The sequence below is a fragment of the Cavia porcellus genome, unplaced genomic scaffold (genome assembly GCF_034190915.1).
Source record: "Cavia porcellus strain 051 isolate PalLab524CR breed Dunkin Hartley unplaced genomic scaffold, mCavPor4.1 scaffold_6, whole genome shotgun sequence".
In the NCBI taxonomy this organism is placed as follows: domain Eukaryota; kingdom Metazoa; phylum Chordata; class Mammalia; order Rodentia; family Caviidae; genus Cavia; species Cavia porcellus.
Window position 1 is genome coordinate 58,253,755 of NW_026947489.1, and position 18,645 is coordinate 58,272,399.

The 18,645-nt window shown below is 44.9% G+C and overlaps 1 protein-coding gene and 1 long non-coding RNA gene across 11 annotated transcripts in view; one reads left to right on the forward strand and one right to left on the reverse strand.

Annotated features, from left to right (window-relative positions):
* Positions 1-1,035, forward strand: part of Actr3b (actin related protein 3B) — a 59,448-nt gene extending 58,413 nt beyond the window's left edge. For all 9 annotated transcript variants that reach the window (XM_063250817.1, XM_063250808.1, XM_063250816.1 and 6 more), the window contains one exon: positions 196-1,035. In XM_063250817.1, coding sequence (XP_063106887.1) covers positions 196-382 — 187 coding nt within the window. In that variant the 3' untranslated portion in view covers positions 383-1,035. The remainder of the gene's footprint in view (positions 1-195) is intronic.
* A 2,515-nt stretch (positions 1,036-3,550) lies between these two features.
* Positions 3,551-16,896, reverse strand: LOC134476458 (uncharacterized). 2 transcript variants are annotated; one of them, XR_010048133.1, is made up of 2 exons: positions 16,585-16,896; positions 3,551-14,347 (listed from the first exon to the last, which is right to left on the reverse strand). It is a non-coding gene; the product is annotated as an uncharacterized LOC134476458 (long non-coding RNA). The 2 variants fall into 2 exon arrangements; XR_010048132.1 differs by having other exon boundaries at positions 3,551-15,196.
* Positions 16,897-18,645: the final 1,749 nt, after the last annotated feature.

The window sequence follows — 18,645 nt, forward strand, 5'->3', positions numbered from 1 at the left end:
AGGCCTGCTTGGGTCATCTTTCCATGTAGGAAATAGATCTAATGCAGTCCTTCAGTGTACAGAAGAGGTAGAGGTCCCCACTTCCCAGAAGTGGCCTGGAGACAGGTGTGGGTGAGGGTCAGGAGCTGAAAATCTGCTAAGTTACTATTCCATGTGTTCTGAGGTGTTTGTGTTTCATCCCGGCTGTACCCACAGCCGGAGTTCTTCCAGGTGTGCCATACGAAGAAGGACTATGAAGAGTTCGGCCCCAGCATCTGCCGCCACAACCCCGTCTTCGGAGTCATGTCTTAGTGTCTACCGGGACCGTCACTTGGTAGCTTCTTGCTGGGAACAGGTGTCCCGTGGAGCCCAGCAGTGGTCCTGTGCGTGTGGGGACAGGTGACGTGATGTCCGGCGGTGTGCCTGTGTCACCGAGTGCATGAGGCTCCGTGTAGTCCTCCTGGTCAAAGCCATCTCTGTGTGCGACTGTTCTGGCCTGGCCCTCCTCACGCCCTGCCGCATCAGCCTCTCGTCCGAGCTTCTAGTCCACAGCACAGTTCTAAAGGGGCTCAAGGACAGCTTTAAATGTTGTTAGGGAAAAAGGCGCAAGATCGGCCCCCAGGAAAGAGTGTGGGGTGTGAACCCTGATCCTCCCAGCTTATTTTTGTAAATAAAATGTTATAAACTTGAAATACAAATCGATGTTTATATTTCCTATCATTTTGTATTTTATGGTATTTGGTACACCTGGCTGATACTGAGCACGAATCTGTATTGATGTCATGAAGTGCCGTAATAAAGTTTTCCAATTGTGAGGCATGTTACAATGTGTTTATAGGAAACAATACCATAGCAAGCCTTGTGGCCATGTTTGCTGGAAAGCGTGTAACTTTACTAGGGGGCCTCGCAGTCTGAACTTGGACAGTGCTGTGTGCGAATCCAGTCTTCTGTGTGAGATTCTGGGGTGTTTGATAGAAGATGATGGGATGTCGGGAGGGTTGGGTGAAATGCTGCCTTGCACATCACAATAAAAGCTGTTAGAATCTTTATAAATACCTTCCCGGTGTAGTGTGGTGGTCTTTTGGTCCCTTGATGCTTTTAAAAATGCTGTCATGGGTGGTTTAGGACCAGAAGTGCGTCTGCAGGAGGGAATGCCTTGCACAATGTAGACGCTTGTGCAGTGACTTGGGGTCCCCCACACGCATTCTGGCCTGGCCCGAGTGATTCCCCCTTCCCCCTGGGAACCTGAGGCTCAGGACACTGAACTTTCAGTAACTGTTTTCATGTTACTGTGGACTTGTAAGGTCTTTGCTGAATCACCAGATTCAGGTTTATCCCACTCTTCATATTAACCTTGTACTAGTTTTTAAACTGTTATTTGTGAGCCTCCTTTTCAGTAATGAGACAGGTTTTATTCTGAGATTTGCCTTTGTAACCATTCGGTGTTAGTGTTTAAATTTAGAAACATGTTTAAGCACTAGGCAAACCTCCCTTCTCCATGGTTTCTGTTCACTACCTTCACCTGAGTGAAAGCATGAAATGAAAATTCCAGAAATAAACAGATCACATTCACCTCACTTTAATTACACAGTAATAATGGTAGTTCTGTTTGATTATTCATTGCTTGTCTTCGGGTTTTACCACTCCTAGTTCATGAGTTGAATTTCACGTGGGAACATCAGTCAGTTTGTGTCCCTGTAACGCAGGTCTCCAGGCAGGCTGCTGAGGAAGAAGCAGCTTCCTCAGCTCACCACTTTGGATGTCCCAGGGTGCAGCGCCTGTTGTGGCTCAGGCCTGGAGGGTCCCCCATAGCCTCCCAGATGACATGGGTCCTGGGGGAGCAGACCCAGCACTGGGCCCAGGAGCCAGCGCCTGCTGTCAGCGATGGCACCCCTGGTGCCCTGAGGCCTGGCTTCTGGCCCAGGGAACGGCCAGCAGTGTAGCTGCACAGCAGCGGTGAGCACGGGCAGGGACGTGCAGGGCCTGCTTGCCGAGGTGTCAGGCAGTCTAGACTGGAGTGTGTCCCCTCCTTCACTGTGCCTTTGCCCTCACCGGACGACTTGACAGTAGGGTCCAGGATGACTGGATTTTGTGATGCTTGGCACATGGGAGTTGCACTGGATTAAATGCTGTCCATGGGAGGAAGGCCACACTGTTCTTCCCAGGCCACTTGTGCTCTAGTGCCGAGCTGCCGTGTGGGAACAGGGACCTCAGAGGAAAGATGGGATTGAGATAGCCTTGCCTGAAGAGTTCAGGGTTCCCTAGCCTGAGCTGGCCTTGCAGTGATCCTCCTGCCTCTGCCTCCTGAATGCTGGGAGTACAGGCCTGTACCTGTACTCATGGCTTCCTGAGGAGTGTTAGTGGCTTCATTAAAACTCGGCTTCTTAAATTTTGACTCCAGGAAGTGTTCACAGAGCTGAAGGGCTGATGGTAGGGCCAGGTGAGTCTGCAGCTTTCTTAGGGCTGCCTTCCCTTGGCTCTGCCTTGCCAGGCTGCGGTCACAGAGGCTGGCAGAAATCTGCAGACAGAGGTGTGTTTTATGGTACTGACAGTTCATCCTCCAGCCATCCTATGAGTGACTGAAGGGCTGGTCGCTCTGTGATTCATTCATTTCCTGTGACTTCCATTCTGCTTCACTTGTAAGAACTATGATTGATTGTGCCAAACAAGTTTGTGAGGTTAATCAAGTGCATGGCTTCTTTAAAACTGCAGCGGGGTCCCATTAAGAATATTTATCTGTTAAATAACTCTTTACTTAATTAAAGAATATTTCATAATGTTTCTTTTAAAAGTAACTGTCAGGCTTATTAAATAGAAATATAAATTGATTGGTAAAGTAATTGCAGGGGCTCTAATTGGCAGATACATCAATTTCACTTGGTCAGATGGAAATAAATCTTTAAAAAGAGAAGAAACTATAACTTGGTTTTTGAAAGGGTTGTTGACCCAGACCGGAGCCAGAAAAAGCCTCAGCCGAAATTAGAGAGCTCCTGTCTCCCCTACCCCTAGAGATTTACCTGTAACCCTACATCCCCCCCCCCCCACCCCTCGGAATCTGCCCCTGGCGCCAAACGTGTGCCAATGAAATAACCTGTACATCTTTAATGGCCTTAGGGCACTGCCCTAAGCTTAGGCTACTTATATTCCCCCACGCCATGTGTCCGAGAGAGAGATCACCAGATTTCCGCGGCTGGCATGCCAGTCATTTCTCTCCATGTTCTCAGAATAAAGGCCTCTTTAGTTTTATATTTTCATCTTTTGGAAATATTTTTCATCTTTTGGAAATAATCCTATCAGTTTTGACATTCTTATCAAAGGTTGTTAAACTACTATTTTTTTTAAAGTCCTGTATTTCTCAAGTGCGCATTTGTTTAATTTCAGTTGACTGCTCAGGTTTTTTTGTGGTTTTAGTTCAACGAGCCCTGCATTATTGCATGTGTGTGATGTGTGTCTGTAATTGTGTGTAAATATGTAGTTACTCAGTTAACAGTGAATTGCTACTAAGAGATTAACATTTTTAATTGAGTGGAATAAAGCTTTAAACTACTAAAAGTAATTACAAATGTAAGGGTTTATGATATCAGATTAAAATTTAATGATGTAGCATTGGCTGTATTTCCAGGATTTAGGGGTCAGATCAGATGGAGCCATTGATCAAAGCTCTATTTAATTCATCCTTAGCACTGAACTGTGAGCAAATTCCAAGCCATTTGTATGAGCCTGAGGCCGGCAGTCTTCCTGCTGCCTCTGCTGGGGCACTGGTGGTGGCAGCTGTGGCATTGGTGAGGAATGAGGCTTGGGCAATGGGTTGTGGAGCGGGGCTTCCATCTGTGTTCTTCCTTCCAGAAGAACAGAGCAGCAGATTTGCGGACCTGGGATCCCACACCAGGGGCTGCCTTGGGGAGCCGTGGAGTGGAGACACAGTCAAGGAAGGAATATGGCATGGCCTCCTTCTGGAGTCTGGGTTCTCACCAGTGAGCCTGCTGGCTGGCCTCAAGTGTTCTTTTTCTGCATTTCCTTTGCTGAGAACGGGACCCAGGGCCTTGCACTTGCTAGGCAGGGACTCTACCCCTAGGTATACCCCGGCCTTTTGCTTCTGAAGTCATGAGCATCTGCCAGCTGTCCCAAGCTGCAAGTGCACGCAGAGTGAGGAGCTGTGCCAGGGTAGGGTGCCTGGGTCAAGAGAGTCTGCTCCAGCAGAAGAGGTGGCCAGAGACCACACCGACATGCCACAGGGCCACATCCTGTGATTCCGAGGATCGCAGGGTGTGGGTCCCCAGGGGATGTGCCCAGCGGGGAGGAGTTTGGTCTAGGGGACAGAAAAGACATGTCAGGTTAGCCAGGCATGGTAGCTCATGCCTGTAATCCCAGCACTTGGGAGGCTGAGGCAGGAGGATCGTTGCAAGTTTGAGACCACCCTGGGCTACAAAGTGAGCTCAAGGCCAGCCTGAACTGCACAAAAAGACCCTGTCTCAAAAAGACAAAAAAAGAAAAAAAAAAAAAAAAAAAGTCAGGTTGAAATGGCTCTTTCTGTAAGCCAGAAATGACAGGTCTTCCATTGATTCATTAACATGAATAGCTGGAATAGAAGGAAGCTGGGATTTTTAAATTTTATTTTATTTCTTTGAGACTCAGTCTCACTGTGTAGCCCAGGCTGGACTTCAGCTTACTGTGTAGCCCAGGCTGGCCATGAACTCATGGTAATCATGCTTCAGCCTCCAAGGGGCCAGGATTACAGTGTGCACCACCCTGGCCCTGAGCTTTTTTTTTTTTAAACCTTTTTTAATGGGGAGGGAATGAGTATCTAGGGTGTTTGAGAGAAGTAGGGCTGGGCTAAGGGTTTATTTAGCCGTTATCTGGAGGAAGAGTCCCTGGACACATGGAAAGATTTTTTCCTCCTGGTACAGGGGATTGAACTCTGGGTAATTTTTATTTTAAAACAAGAGTCTTAAGTTCCCTCAACTGGGCTTAGACTGAGCCACCACAGTGCTGGGGTTATAGGCCTGCTCCACTGTGCCTAGCTGTGAAAAGATAGAGTAGGTGAGGGGGTTTGTGCTACATCGCAGACAAACCTGGATCAAGGCCTGGGGGAGGGAGGAGAAATTGGCCAAATGTGATGCTGTCTTGGGACTCTAACATAGCACTGATGCCGTGTACAGATGTGCCTGAGAACAGCGGTGTGGCTGGTGCCACAGGGCAGGGTGGGAATCCTGGCTGTGGCCCATAAAGCGGAGGGCAGAGCCTGCTGAGGTCAGCTTGGCAGACACCGCTGAACGTAGATGGACAGCAGGAAGCACCTGGTGATGAATATAATAAAATACACAGCTGATGGTTGAAGTGTTCTCAGTTTTAAGACTGAAATGACCGAGATCAATTTTTTAATTGATTTTTTTTTTTTTTTTTTTTATTTTTACCGGTACCAGGGATCGAACTCATGACCCTGGTACTTATGCCACTGAGCTAAATTGAAAAGTAGTTTATTTTTTTTTTCACACATTTTATTTTAAAGAGAACAAAAGAAAACAGAACGAAACAAAGCAAATCAGAACAGGAAAATGCTAGCAACACAGCACTTCACAACAAAACAACTGGACATCAACAGTAGCTAACATAATGTCTCTTTTCTTTGAAATAGTTGAGCATACCTTCACACAATAATATCAAACATAACAATATAGTAAAAAAACATTCAGAAGAATGAAAGCATTACAGGACTTCAAAACCAAGTAACAGGAAATGAACAATGGCTGCTATAATACCTCATTTTGCTCAAAAATTTGTCTATAACATCACATAATAAAATCAAATAAAACAGGATAGAACCAATCAATATAGAAGAACAAAAGCATGGTAGGACTTCAATACAAGATGATAGTAAATCAGCAATAGCTACCATAATGTCTTTTCTTCAAAATAGCGTTCATACCATCTCACATAATAAAATCAAACAAAACAAAATCAGACCAAATGAAGGAAAGCATTATAAGACTTCAAAACAATACAATAGGAAACCATGATTACCATAATATTTCCCATTATATTCAAAATAGCTGCCCTTACTGTCTGAAAGCATATAATCTAACAAAAAGAACAAAGCAAAACCTAATAAAATTGTGTAAACAGTGCAAGAGTTCAAGATAAGACAGTAAGAAATTGACAGTAGTTTCCACCTTTCTCTCCCTTTGCTCTTTTTTTTTTTTTTTTTAAATTTTAAGAAAGACTAAACTGGGGCTGGGGATTTAGCTCAGCGGCATAAGCACCCGCCTTGCAAGCAGGCGGTTGTGAGTTTGATCCCCGGTACCGATAAAAAAAAAAAAAAAAAAAAAAAAAAAAAGGACTAAACAAATCAAAGTGGGTAGAAATGAGACATACTTCCAAAGAAAGAATAAACAGAAATCACTTGTTGATATTTACATATTGTCCTCTTATATTCAAGATACAAAAGTGGAGCATATAAAGTGGGGTTTCAAACAGTGAGACTGCAACCAGTTCTGTTCAATAGAAAATCACTCTGAGCAAAGAATAATAGTATTGCTGGGTTTCACATTATGATACTCCTGGATCAGCACTGGGTACTGTAGTGTCTTTTTCTTCAAAGTATCTGTTCATTTCATCATGTGTCATAAGATCAGTTCTCATAAACTGTTTATTGGTTCTACGCATCCATGAGTCTTAACATGTATTTCTATCCTTTGTATATTAGAGGGAGACACAAAGCCGGACCAAACAAAACATTCCTATAAACACATGAAATGAAAAAGACATGTAAGACCATTGTACAAAGAGTTCTACCATGGTTCCTGTGTTGTCTCTTGTTATCTCCAATAGAATTGGCTATATATCAGACATAGTATAATTGAACATGTCAGTACATAACAGTATTAATAAAAACAGAACTTTGTATGTAGTATAAAACTTCAAAAACAGGTAGTAATCAAGCCAGAATGGGTATCATAGTGAGTCTTGTCATCTTCAGTGTAGTTGCCAAACTCTCAGACTTGATACTATCAATCATATAAATTTTGAATAAAATCTGTCAATACCAAACAGCAATCAAACCAGTTTTAACTAAGATCAGTCATGATAAACCAGTATAAGTCATATAGGACTCCAAATTAATAGGAAATTAAGGATGATTACTAGCTATATCCTGATGTTTTTGGGATAGCTGTCTGTGCCTTCAAATCTAATGCAAATGACAAACTAGGACAGAATAAAATCTAAGCAGAGTGGTGTGAGTAATGTGGGTTTTAAATCCTGATACACTATTAATATTAATATCTTCTGCCATCTTTTTAAAGACCATTCCTCCCCTTTCACTTCCCCAGGGTGCACTGTGAATTTTTGGGTCTCATCTAGACCCTCAGTTTTAAATTGGGGGGCAACTTGCTATTTACATAAGTGGTTCCAAACCTTCTCCCTCCTGGACTTGATCTCTACTTATATTCCTTTACCTATTAAAGTCTGTCTTTCCAACCTATCTGCAGGTGCTGGTCGAGTTGCCCCTATTACTCTGGCTCCTTGTCACATAGAGCACTGTTTTCCCATATTTGATTTTCAGCCCATATACCCTTTTTAAGGTTAATTATATTTCCTATAAAGAGCATCTCAGTGGACCCTACCTCCTGATCTACTCTATCTGTGATTCTTTTTTTTTTAATTTAGTGTATCAAGGCCATCTATATTAGAATTTATAACCAACCTTCTCTGCCTCATTTCTGTTATGCTTTTTGTTTGCCATCAGTTGTCTGCTTGTCTTCTTCATGCTACTTTCTGCTCCATTCATTGAGGGCTCTCTGCCACTGTTCCTGGAATCCTGGTACTTTTCTCTCTCTCTGGAATGCCCTGCAGTATTCTCTGTAGGGTTGGATTGGTGGTCATGAATTTCTCCAGTTCCTCTTTGTCTTGGAAGGATCTTATTTCTCCATTAATTTCTAGAGACAGTTTATCAGGGTATATCAATCTGGGCTGGAGGTTATTTTCTTTCAGGGCTTGGACTATTTCACTCCAGGCTCTTCTTGACTTGATGGTTTGTATTGAGAAGCCTGCCGTAATTCTGATGGGCCTTCCGTTATAGGTGATCTGTTTCTTATCTCTAACAGCTTTTAATATTCTGTTCTTATATTGAATTTCTGGGATCTTGATTATTACATGCCTGGGTGTAGCTCTGTTTTGGTTGTAGGTGGCTGGAGTTCTGTATGACTCATATATTTGAGTATCATTTCCTTTTCCTATGTTTGGGAAGTTTTCCTGAATTATTTTTGTAAATAGCCTTTACAGTCCCTTTGTTTGTACCCCTGCTTCTTCAGTCACATTCTTTATTCTCAAGTTATAGATCCTCTTGTCATCTTCTAGCCTTTGTATTGTTACTTCTTGTTTCCTTGTTATTTTTAAAAAGTTTTTCCTTTCATAATCCTACATTGCAAACCTGTCCTGCAGTTTGGATAATCTACCCTTAGTTTCTTTCAAGCAGTTTTGCCAGCTTTCAATGGAGTTTTTAATTTCCTGGTAATCTCTTTGAATCTGCTTCATATATTCTATATTTTCTTTATATTCTTCATCAAATGGTTCTCTGCTTTGTTTGTGTTCCTCCATTCTTCCATCTGTATCTTCTTCAGAGGTGTTTAGCATTTCTTTTATTAATCTATTTATATCTAACTTTAGTTGGTTAAATATTTCACTTTTGAACTTGCCTATGAGGTCCCGAATATATTTCTTTATGTCTATTGATGCTGTGTCTGATATTGCATGTTTGCTGTCCTCAATCTCTTTTGTATTTACCTTTCTTGGATCAGTGTTCTCAAGGTTTGGGGGCTGGAGGCTTTTCTTATTGCTTCCTCTTCTCATATTTTTTGTTTCTTCCATACAGGCCTATAAAGAAGGCCGCAGTCCCTTTTTTGTTGTTGATTCTGGTTCTTCTGAAGCCTGCTGGCTAGGTGACCCTGCCCACTCCAGTGTACTATTGAAGTGCAAATAGGGACAGTGTATGTTGGCCCCTCCCCTCTGGGTCAGCCAGCTTGCAGAGGCCTTCACCACATTAGTGTGCGCAGTGTGTAGGAAAATGGTCTGGGACACCTTACTGGTTCCCATTCAGGGGCGTGACCCAGGCTAGGCACATCTGACCAATCCCGTCTGGGAAGGGAACAACTGACTGGTCTCTGCAATACCTTGTTTCTGCCAGTCCTGCCCAGTTCCAAGATGTCTTACCATTTCCCGTGGAAAGGTTTTATTCCCAACACTCCCCGCAGGTCAATGTAGGTCCTCTACTGGCTCTGCTTTCTGTTGGTCTGGCTGATCCCTGAATTCAGTGTGCCCGCGCCCTAGTGCGACTGTGCCTCCGGGAGTCGAAGTGGTGGGAACCTGGGCAGTTTGTTGAAGCTTGGTGAGTTCGGACACGCCAGCCAGTGCAGTTCTCTGGTTTGCTGCTCCCTTCCACCCTTACATCTCCTCACCAAGGCCTTCAGGCTGGCCAGCCACCAGCTTCCCTGTGCCTGTGTATCTCCGGGTTCCAACAGTGCTTCTGGCACAATGGGACCGGCCCTAGTGAGAGCACCGCCAGCTACCGCCTTCTGTTCAAGTTTTTCTTTTTTAAAATTCTTTCTGTGGGCTTCAATTCTCATTTTAGTTTCTCCCTGGGTCAAGGGAACCTACATCATTCCTGCTTTGCCTTCTCCAGAATGCTATATTCCAGCATCTGGGCTATTTCTTTTTCCTTTTTATCGGTACCGGGGATCGAACCCACGACTGCCTGCTTGCAAGACAGGCGCTTATGCCGCTGAGCTAAATCCCCAGTCCCATGGGCTATTTCTCTCAGAGAGACTTTTTAGTTTGCTGCTTACTGTTCTGTCACCTTCAGACCCCACCTGAAAAGTACTTTAGAAGTAGTTTTTCCTCCACTGTGCTTTTCTTCGTTTGTTAAGAGAGCTGCTGTGGTTTGACAGTGATCAGTGGTATCTGAATGATATTAAAGAAGAATTTATAGCTTGGTGTGGTAGCACATGCCTATAGTCACAGCATTCAGAAGACTGAGGCAGGATGATTGTTGTGAGTTTGAGACCAGCGTGGGCTACAAAGTGAGCTCAAAGAACAGGGAATTTAGCTCAGAATCATAAGCGCCTGCCTGGCAAGTGCAAGGCTTTAAGTTTGATCACCAGTATCCCTCCCCCCCCCAAAAACCAAAATAAACAACAACAACAAAAAAAAAACAAACAAACAAAAAAACCCAAAAAAACCCCAAAAAACAAAGTGAGCTCAAAGGCTAGCCTGAACTGCATAGCAAGACCCTGTCTCAAAAACACACACATTCCACAGAGAATTTAGGATGCAGTACCATATGCTGGAACTAGGTATGTAACTAATAATTAGAAGTCATCTAGCTAGAGAAATAAATGTAAGCTGTATAGAAACAAGGGACTAATTGGTGTTCTCCATTGACATCTTTTATCTTAATTAGGATAGTGTGTTGAACCTGCAACTCTGATTGTGTGATCATTTTCTTGAACTGAATTAATATGTTTAACATTCATTCATTAGGTCTTATGTCTGTGATAAACTTTATAGGTAATCAAAACATTATTGCGTGATATAATTACAGCTCTCTGAATTAAGAGTTTAAGGAAGTTACTGCCATACTACATGTGACTTACATATTCCCTAATGGCAAGGATTAATGGTGTTATAAACTTTCTGGTTATGTGCAGTGTATGTCAGGGTTCATTTACAGCAGGATGACTTTAAAGACCTGGCAGCCCCCATGCTGGGACTTAATGAGCAGTGGTGGCATTTCTGGGTGGCTGTGTCTCCTGCTGTTGTGACCACCTCTGTGCTGAGCTTACCAGGCCAGTGCTAGGACAGGTTGTTGTGTTCTAGCTGTGGGGGGCCAGGTGCTTCATTTCATGTGGAGATGGAATAATGTTAATATTGATAGGGTTGGTAACCGTACCCCAGAACAGTGACAGTTTTCTAGTCTCTCTCTCTCTATTCCTTATTGGGGAAAGAACCCAGGGCCTTATCTTGTGTTATATTCCCTGTGAAGGCTGAGCTCAAACTTGAAATCCTCCTGTCAGGGTTATAAGCACATACCACCACACCAGCTCTTCTAAAATGGCTAGGTCTTTCTTTGGTGGTGGTACTGCAGATATGTTTGTTTTCTGATGCAAGAGAGATAAAAAGAGAAAACAGAAAAGACGAGGCCTTCATTGCAGGCACAGGAGGACTACCAGCGTGCCCTCTGGAAGGAACAAAGAAAAAGTGCTTTTATTTGGTTTTGACCGGGGGTGGAGTTGAAGGAGCGGGCAGAATGATGTATGGACAGCTGATTGGAGGAGCAGTGGCACACCATGAAAAGCAGGAGGTCTGATTTGGGTTCTCCAGAAGATTGTTGAAGGCAGTGCTGAAGGGAGGCGTGGTCCAGCGCCAGGTTAACTCACACATGCGGAAAACCCATCATTCCCATCTTTTGGTTGTTATGGATGACATGTCTCTCTCCAGCTACTTCCTGCTGTTCAGGGGTGTCGCGGTAGAAGCTATGACATGCTGTGGAATGACAGCTCATACAGAGGCTGGTGCCGAGGGTTCCGTCATGAGTAGAAGTTCTCTAGTGATGAAAGTTTATATCCTGGAATGGATAACCTTCAGCCTTCCAGAGTGTAGGGATTTAAAAGGAGTTTAAAAACACATGGTGCTATAAACAGGAGAAACCAATCGTGATTAGAGGACCTATGATAGGTACTACCTTAGGTGCCCATGAATCTAAGGAGGGCCAACAGAGGGTGTATTATACCCCTTGAATCTTTTTCTATATTTGCTGCCAACTCTCGGAGCTTGTGAATTCGGCCCTTGACTATACCTGACTGGTTTACAAAAAAACAACATTCTTCTAATGTAGCACAGGTGCCATCTCTCCCCACAATCCACATCAGGGGCTCAGTGGTTTGGGAGGACCAGTGTTGCGAGAGAGGTAATCTAGTCTTGGAGTGAGTCCATAGTTCTTGATACTTCATAAATAAAGGTTTTTAAATCGTAAGTCAACTGAGTGTAGAAGTGAGAACCATTCCAATCCCCTGGCCCCCATGCCAGTAGCTGAAAAGATGCCAATCCCTGTGAGGATTGGTGCTGTGGCCCTGGATGACCTACGGAACACTGTGTGAGAATTAATCTGTGGTCTCTGCATGACTTCAGATTATGTCTTCAGTGTCACCTGTGGGGCCACTGCTGCCAACATGCAGGAGTCCTGCCATGGGAAGGGAGACAGGTGGGTGCTCCAAGCCCACAGACAAAGAACTGTCCACAGGGAGGGCACATAGGGTTGGTAATGTTTGTTATCTCTTGTATATGGGCACAAGGCTCAAGAAACCCCACCACAGGTGTTGCACTGGTTTGGTCTGAGTGCAGGATATGGGGAGGTTTTTTGGCTATGATGGTCCTCGTGTTAAAGTTAGAGGCCTGACAATTTGTGTTTGTGCGTGAGTTTGAAGGGCTGATATCTCTCAGGTGATAGGATATGCTGTATATGAATTCTGTTGCAGGAGCAGGCAAAGCCAGTGATTGGAAAGGTGAGTTGTATTACAGCCTTGGAGGACAGATTGTAAGAACTAGTATGTGTTACTGAGGTGTGGGTAGGGGGATTGGAGAATGGTGAAAGGGAAGGAAAGAGCTTCAGTGGTATAGATTGCATTTCAGGGAATGACTTTGGTGTAGAGTTAAGAACATGTCATTTTTGTAAAAGGTCGGTACTTGGTGTAATTGAAGTCTCCATGTTTGGCTTTCTGGGAGTACTGAGGAGGTTTGCAGGTCCCTGATGGTGACATGTAACATCTGAGTCCAGGAGTACTTGTCTGTCCAAGTGATGCTAGCGAATATATGATCATCATGATTAGTCCAGAATCCACTTTCAGTTGGATTCACATCCCTAGCCAGGCTAGTGGTAGTAACGGGCATCATGACAGGATGACTCATGTGGGGTTTCTGGACGGAGATAGAACCTAGGACTACTAGTTACAAGTACATTGCTGTGTAGATCTTTAACATAGGCAGGTGAGCACCAGGGAATGTGGAATGTTGAGGTGACGTGAGGTCCAGCTGGCCTGAGCTGTGATGGTGTGGGTGTAGCCTGCTGTTCCTCCGTGTTTTGTGAGGTAGAAGTTATAGATTGAAGGTGAGTATGATTGTGATTGTGTGAGTATTAGGAGAGTGAAGATTTAGGCCAGGAAGATTTGCACGTCCATAGCAGTTAAGAACGATTAAGCCTGAGATAATCACTAGGTAGCAGAAAGGAGACCTTGTGTATGATGGGAAAATCACCTGAAAAGGCCATCTACAAAGAACTAGCAAAATATAAGGGACGAGGAACCAGACAGGGTAAGAAACCACTGGTCAGAAAGTGGTGATGGTGAGTCTTGGTAAGGCAAAGAATGGTTAGGAGCCAGGAGCTGAGATGCCCACTAAAGAGAAGTGCAGCCAGAGGAGTCCATAATCGGTGAACACTGCTTAGTCTGGGCAGTGTGGAACCAGGATGGCAATCCAGCAACCTTGACCACTGTTGGAGTTGTGAGGTAGACCAGGTAAGGTCCACTCCACTTAGGTTGTAACCCTCTGGACTGAGAAGATTTGAGGTACAGTAAGTCAGTTGTAGATATTGGGGGTTCTGGTTTGGCTCCTTCAGTGTTGTGGGAGACAATGATCTGTATATTGGTGCAGCTGATGTTGGGGAAAACTAAGGATTGGGTTATAATATGCCAAAGGAGGAAGACCTGGGGAGAGAGATAAATTACGAAGTAAGAGCAGTCAGCTATATGTGAGCTCAAAGGGGCTCAGGAAGGTGGGGGCTGGGGAAGGGCCCTGAGCTTGGTTAGCACCAGAGGAAGAAGCTGAGGCCAAGACTGGTGTAGTTCTAGAATAAGTTTTGTGAGATGTGTCTTAATGAGCCTATTCACGTTTTCCACCCTCCTCGATGACTGTGGATGGCATGGGATGTGTAAATGGCATGGGAGATGTAGATTTGTGGACACCTGCTGGCGGTAGGGAGAAAGTGAAAGAGAAACTGAGTTTTAGGAGAAAGTCCCTACCTAGCAGAGGAGTGGGGCAGCTTGGGATAATAAGAAAGCTGTATGTGAAAAATAGTTCGAGTTTCGTCGGAAGAGGTCACAATGGTTGGCCATCGGCCCCACTACAAAGACTGCACCACAAACATAGGCCTGAATATTCAAGTAAAATACTAAATGGCCTCTGTGTTGATAAGGAAAGAAAAGGTTTTACCTGAAATGTCCAGCGAGACTCGTGGCTCTGAGAGAGTCACCTTGAGGGGCTGGAGATTTAGCTCAGTGGCATAAACGCCTGCCTTGCAAGCAGGCAGTCGTGAGTTCGATCCCTGGTACCGATAAAAAGGAAAAAGACAAAAAAAAAAAAAAAAAAAAAGTAACCTTGGTGGGGCTATAAACCCTGAACCTCATCAATCATCAGAGGCAAATCTGGGCCAGTTAATCAGTGATGAATCTGGAGGTAACAGTGGCTCAGAATCCTGGGAGGGTGGGGTGGTTGATGGCATAGCCACTTTGGCGGAGAGGACAGCCAATCTTCCAGTGACCTCCAGGTTGCAGAGGGGCAGGATGAGGTGGCCTTGGATCTGGGCGTGCTTGTGCTCAACACCTTTCCTTGCTGCACCTGAAGTGTGGTTCCAGAGGGGCTCAGATCCTGGGCTTGGGGATGGCTCATGACTTGCATTGAGCCCTGAGTGCTGCAGCCCGGTATTGGCCCTGGGGTTTATCTTGGAGTTTAAGTTGTGTGTTCTGTTGTTAAAGACACAGAATGCCACATCTAACAGTTCACTAGGAGAGGTTTGAGGGCCAATGCAGACTACTGGAATCTAGTCTCAATGTCTGGGGCTGCCTGAGAGAGGTGTGAATTAAGGAGACTGTCCCCTGGTGAGTCAGATCTGGAATGAACGCCTCTGTCAGATGAGACATAAACTCTGCAAGGTTTTCATCTTGCCTTTGAATTCATTTATGAATTTTGTGATAGTTAAGTTCATTCTGGAAAATTTTGTGGAGGCCTCTCAGGATGCATTCCGACATTCAAGCTATCTGTTTAGGAACTTCTGCATTCTGCTGAAAATCCCATTGGGGATCCACATTGGGAACGACAGTTACTCCAGTGGGATGATCATGATCCAATTTGTGCTTTTTATCAGCTGCCACCGTGAAGCCTGCCAAAGTTGTACCTTTTGCATCAGAGAGAGAGTTGACATTAAAGTAATATGGATATCCTTACAGGTCAAATTATAGGGTTGAAAGACACATTTAAGCTGTTTGATAAATGCAAAAGGGTCAGCATAAAAGGAGCCTGCACGAGAGGAGATATGAGACTCATTGATCTCTAAGTAGAGTGGCACACACACATTACACAAACTTGTGTTGTAACATCATTTGGCTGGTGAGCTCATGTTGGTGTGATTTAAGCCGCCTATCACAAGCAGCTGGAACACAAGAGAAAGGCAGATGTCTGAATCTGAAAGAAGATCTATCATCATAATCCCAATTTTACATTTTAGAAGGTTTGTATGCTTGAAGGCATGAATGCATTTAATAAACCATAAGATCAACAATAAAGAATTGTCTTAGTCATATGAAACCTATGTATAAGAACATCTTTAAACCCTAAAACCTTATGTGGACATAGAATAATGTATTTTATAACTTTAGTTGGGGTGTTTCCCATAAGGCTATAGAGATCACTGGGACCTCTGATCAATGAATAAGAACTGGTAAAATGTTACTAGGTGGCCATTTCTTATTCATCAGTTGAAGACCTGTCCAATCTCTCCTCATCTCAAGGGATTTCATTGAATTATCTTAATAATTTTAGTATTTTTTGTAGATACTTAAGAAAAACACATTCGCAACATTTAGCGTATTATTTTTGAACAATGAGAGACTCTCAAGTGATAAGACAAAAATGGCAGTATATATTAAATTTACACAACCAATTACAGCAGCATTGTAACCAGCTGGCAACTCTGGGAGGGAGAAGGGGTGATGGGGAGGGGAGGAGAAGATGGCGACCGAGAAGAGCAGGAGGCCTCTCTAAGACACGGAGGGGTGGGGACTGGTGATGTGGAGCAACCCCGAGAGAGCTTGGGCTGTCCCACATGCCTGAAGGAGGGACGGATGTGCTTTGAGAGCGAAAAAGGCCTGGACCTGGGATCTCAGACCAGATGCTGTTACGGGGAGCAGAATGTGTGGTGCCCTCTGGTGGCCCGTGGTGTTTATTGCAGGCTGACCACCTGGTGTGGCAATGAAAGGAGGGGGAACCAGGGGTGGGGGCGGGGTTACTTTGGACAAATTGCAAGTTAATTAACAGGCAAAAATGCCGAGTCACACTCTCTGAAGGAGTCGTCAAGTCACCCCAGCGGGGAGCAACGCCTGCCAGAAAACTAGAGTTCCACACCCCGGCCCAGCAGTTGTCACTGGGTGGAGGGATGGGGTGGGTAGCCCCGAAGGAAGGGCAAGGCCAGGAGGATGAGAGGGGGAAAAAAAATGGGGGCTCTGCCCTGCTGCAGCGCCATGGTTTACGAGACAGGAACCCCAAAGCAAGAGAGAGTTGGCTCACCTGCGTGGACCTGCGGCTGGTGGTGGACGGAGGCTGGAAACAGCAAGGCAGGGGTGGAGAGAAGAAGAAAAGAGGGAGGAAAAGTCCGTAGGGGAGTAGGGGAAGGGGACTGGAATGGGGTAATACCTGGGAGGTGCAAAACTTTCCCACTCAAATCACAGCACCATCTGTTTGATCCTCCAATGCTAGAGAGAAAACAGAGAAAGAAAAGAGGCCTTTATTGCAGGTACAGGAGGTCTACCAAAGAGACACAAGCACCCCCTGGAAGGAACAAACGGAAAAAACTCCATGCTTTTATTTGGTTTTGATGGGGCAGAGTTGAAGGGGCGGGCAGAATGACGAACTGACAGCTGATTGGAGGAGCGTTAGCGCATGCGTGAAAAGCGGGAGGTTTGATTTGGGTTTGCAAAGCCGAAGGCAGTGCTGAAGGGAGGCGCTGTCCAGGGCCAGGTTAACTCACATGTGGGAACAACCCGCAAAGATGGAACTGAGAGCCTTGCGCGTGCTAGACAAGTGCTCTGCCCCCCAGTTACATGCCCAGCCCCAAGGGGTGTACATTGACATCTCACCAGCGTGGTGGATTGCTCTGGGCATCCTTGAGCTAGGGCCACTGGACTCATCTGCTGAGTCTCCACCCCAGGTGATCCAGAGATGGGCCTGATGTTGGCTCCCAGATATTAGAGGGAGCACTCCCCTTCACCTGCCCTCCCCATCCACCTGGGTGATGCAGTAAGAAAGACCATGCTCGGAACTCCAGGCTGTGAACTCTTGAGCTAGATGTGAAGGAGCCAGTGAGCACGGCTGTCCTTGCTCCCCAGGGCACTGGCTTCATGCAGAGCAGTTGTCCCTGGGTGGGCGGAGGACCTCCCGTGTCACTGCTCCAGGGAGACCAAGTGCCAGGCAGAACTCAGGGCCTGGAGAGAACTCTGCTTTTGACTTGGGAATTTTTTATTTTGCTGTCAACTGAAGAGATAATGGTACTTTCACTGACTGTTGGTGATAAATAATTAAGGGAAATTTAAGTTACCAAGGGTGCTTGGCAGAAACATTATAATTAGCAAAATGGGCTGCTTGGCCCTTCTTCCTGTCATTTTTATTTATTTCTCATGCTCACAGTTGTCATCGAAGATGGTTGAAAACACTAGAAACACCACTCTTCAGGCTGCACTGAGAGGCACGTTATGAGTTCTGTCCCTTGGAAGTGTTTTCCTGATGTAGGCAAAACTGCACAAAAGGGAAGGATCTCAGATGGCGGTTTAGAGAGCAATCACTGTGTGATCCTGGTAGTCGCTGTGATATCAAACTCCTGTCCTCTGAGGGGAACAAACTCCATTGATAAGTGAGGGAGTAAGGCTGTGGTGCTTTACAGACTCGCCTCTTTTCTTTCTTTCTTTTTTTCTTTCTTTCTTGTCTTTTTGAGACAGGGTCTTACTATACAATTCATGCTGCCCTTGAACTTACTTTGTAGCCCAGGCTGGTCTCAAATTTGTAGCGACCCTTCTGCATCAGCCTCCTGAGTGCTGGGATTACAGGTGTTTGCCACTACGCCCAGCAAGACTCATTTCTTTCTCAGTGAAGTCCCTGTGGTCTTTATTTTTATTCTTTATTTAAACTTTTTTTTGTGTGGTGCTGACTGATTGAACCCAGGACCACATATAAGGTATGATTATAACTTCAAACCACTTATCCTGTGATTCTTGCCACTTTCTGCAGCTGCTCTGAAGTCCACTTTCTTGAATATCTTTAGCTGCACTGTCCTGGCTGCCTCACCGTCCTGAATTGATTCAATTCCTATTTACTTTTTTTTTTTTTTTTTTTTTTTTTTTTGAGGCAGGGTCTTGTTGTGTAGTTCAAGTTGGCTTTGAACTCACTTTGGAGCCCTGGCTGGTTCAAAACTTGTGGCCTCTGCCTCAGCCTCCAGAGTGCTAGGATTACAGACATGTGCCACCTCATCCTCCTCCTGAATTGATTCCAAACATTAACTTCTCATGATCTTTTCGACCTCAGGGATGAGCCGGAAGTCACACCATTCAGATCGCTGAACGATGGATTTTGTGAGCT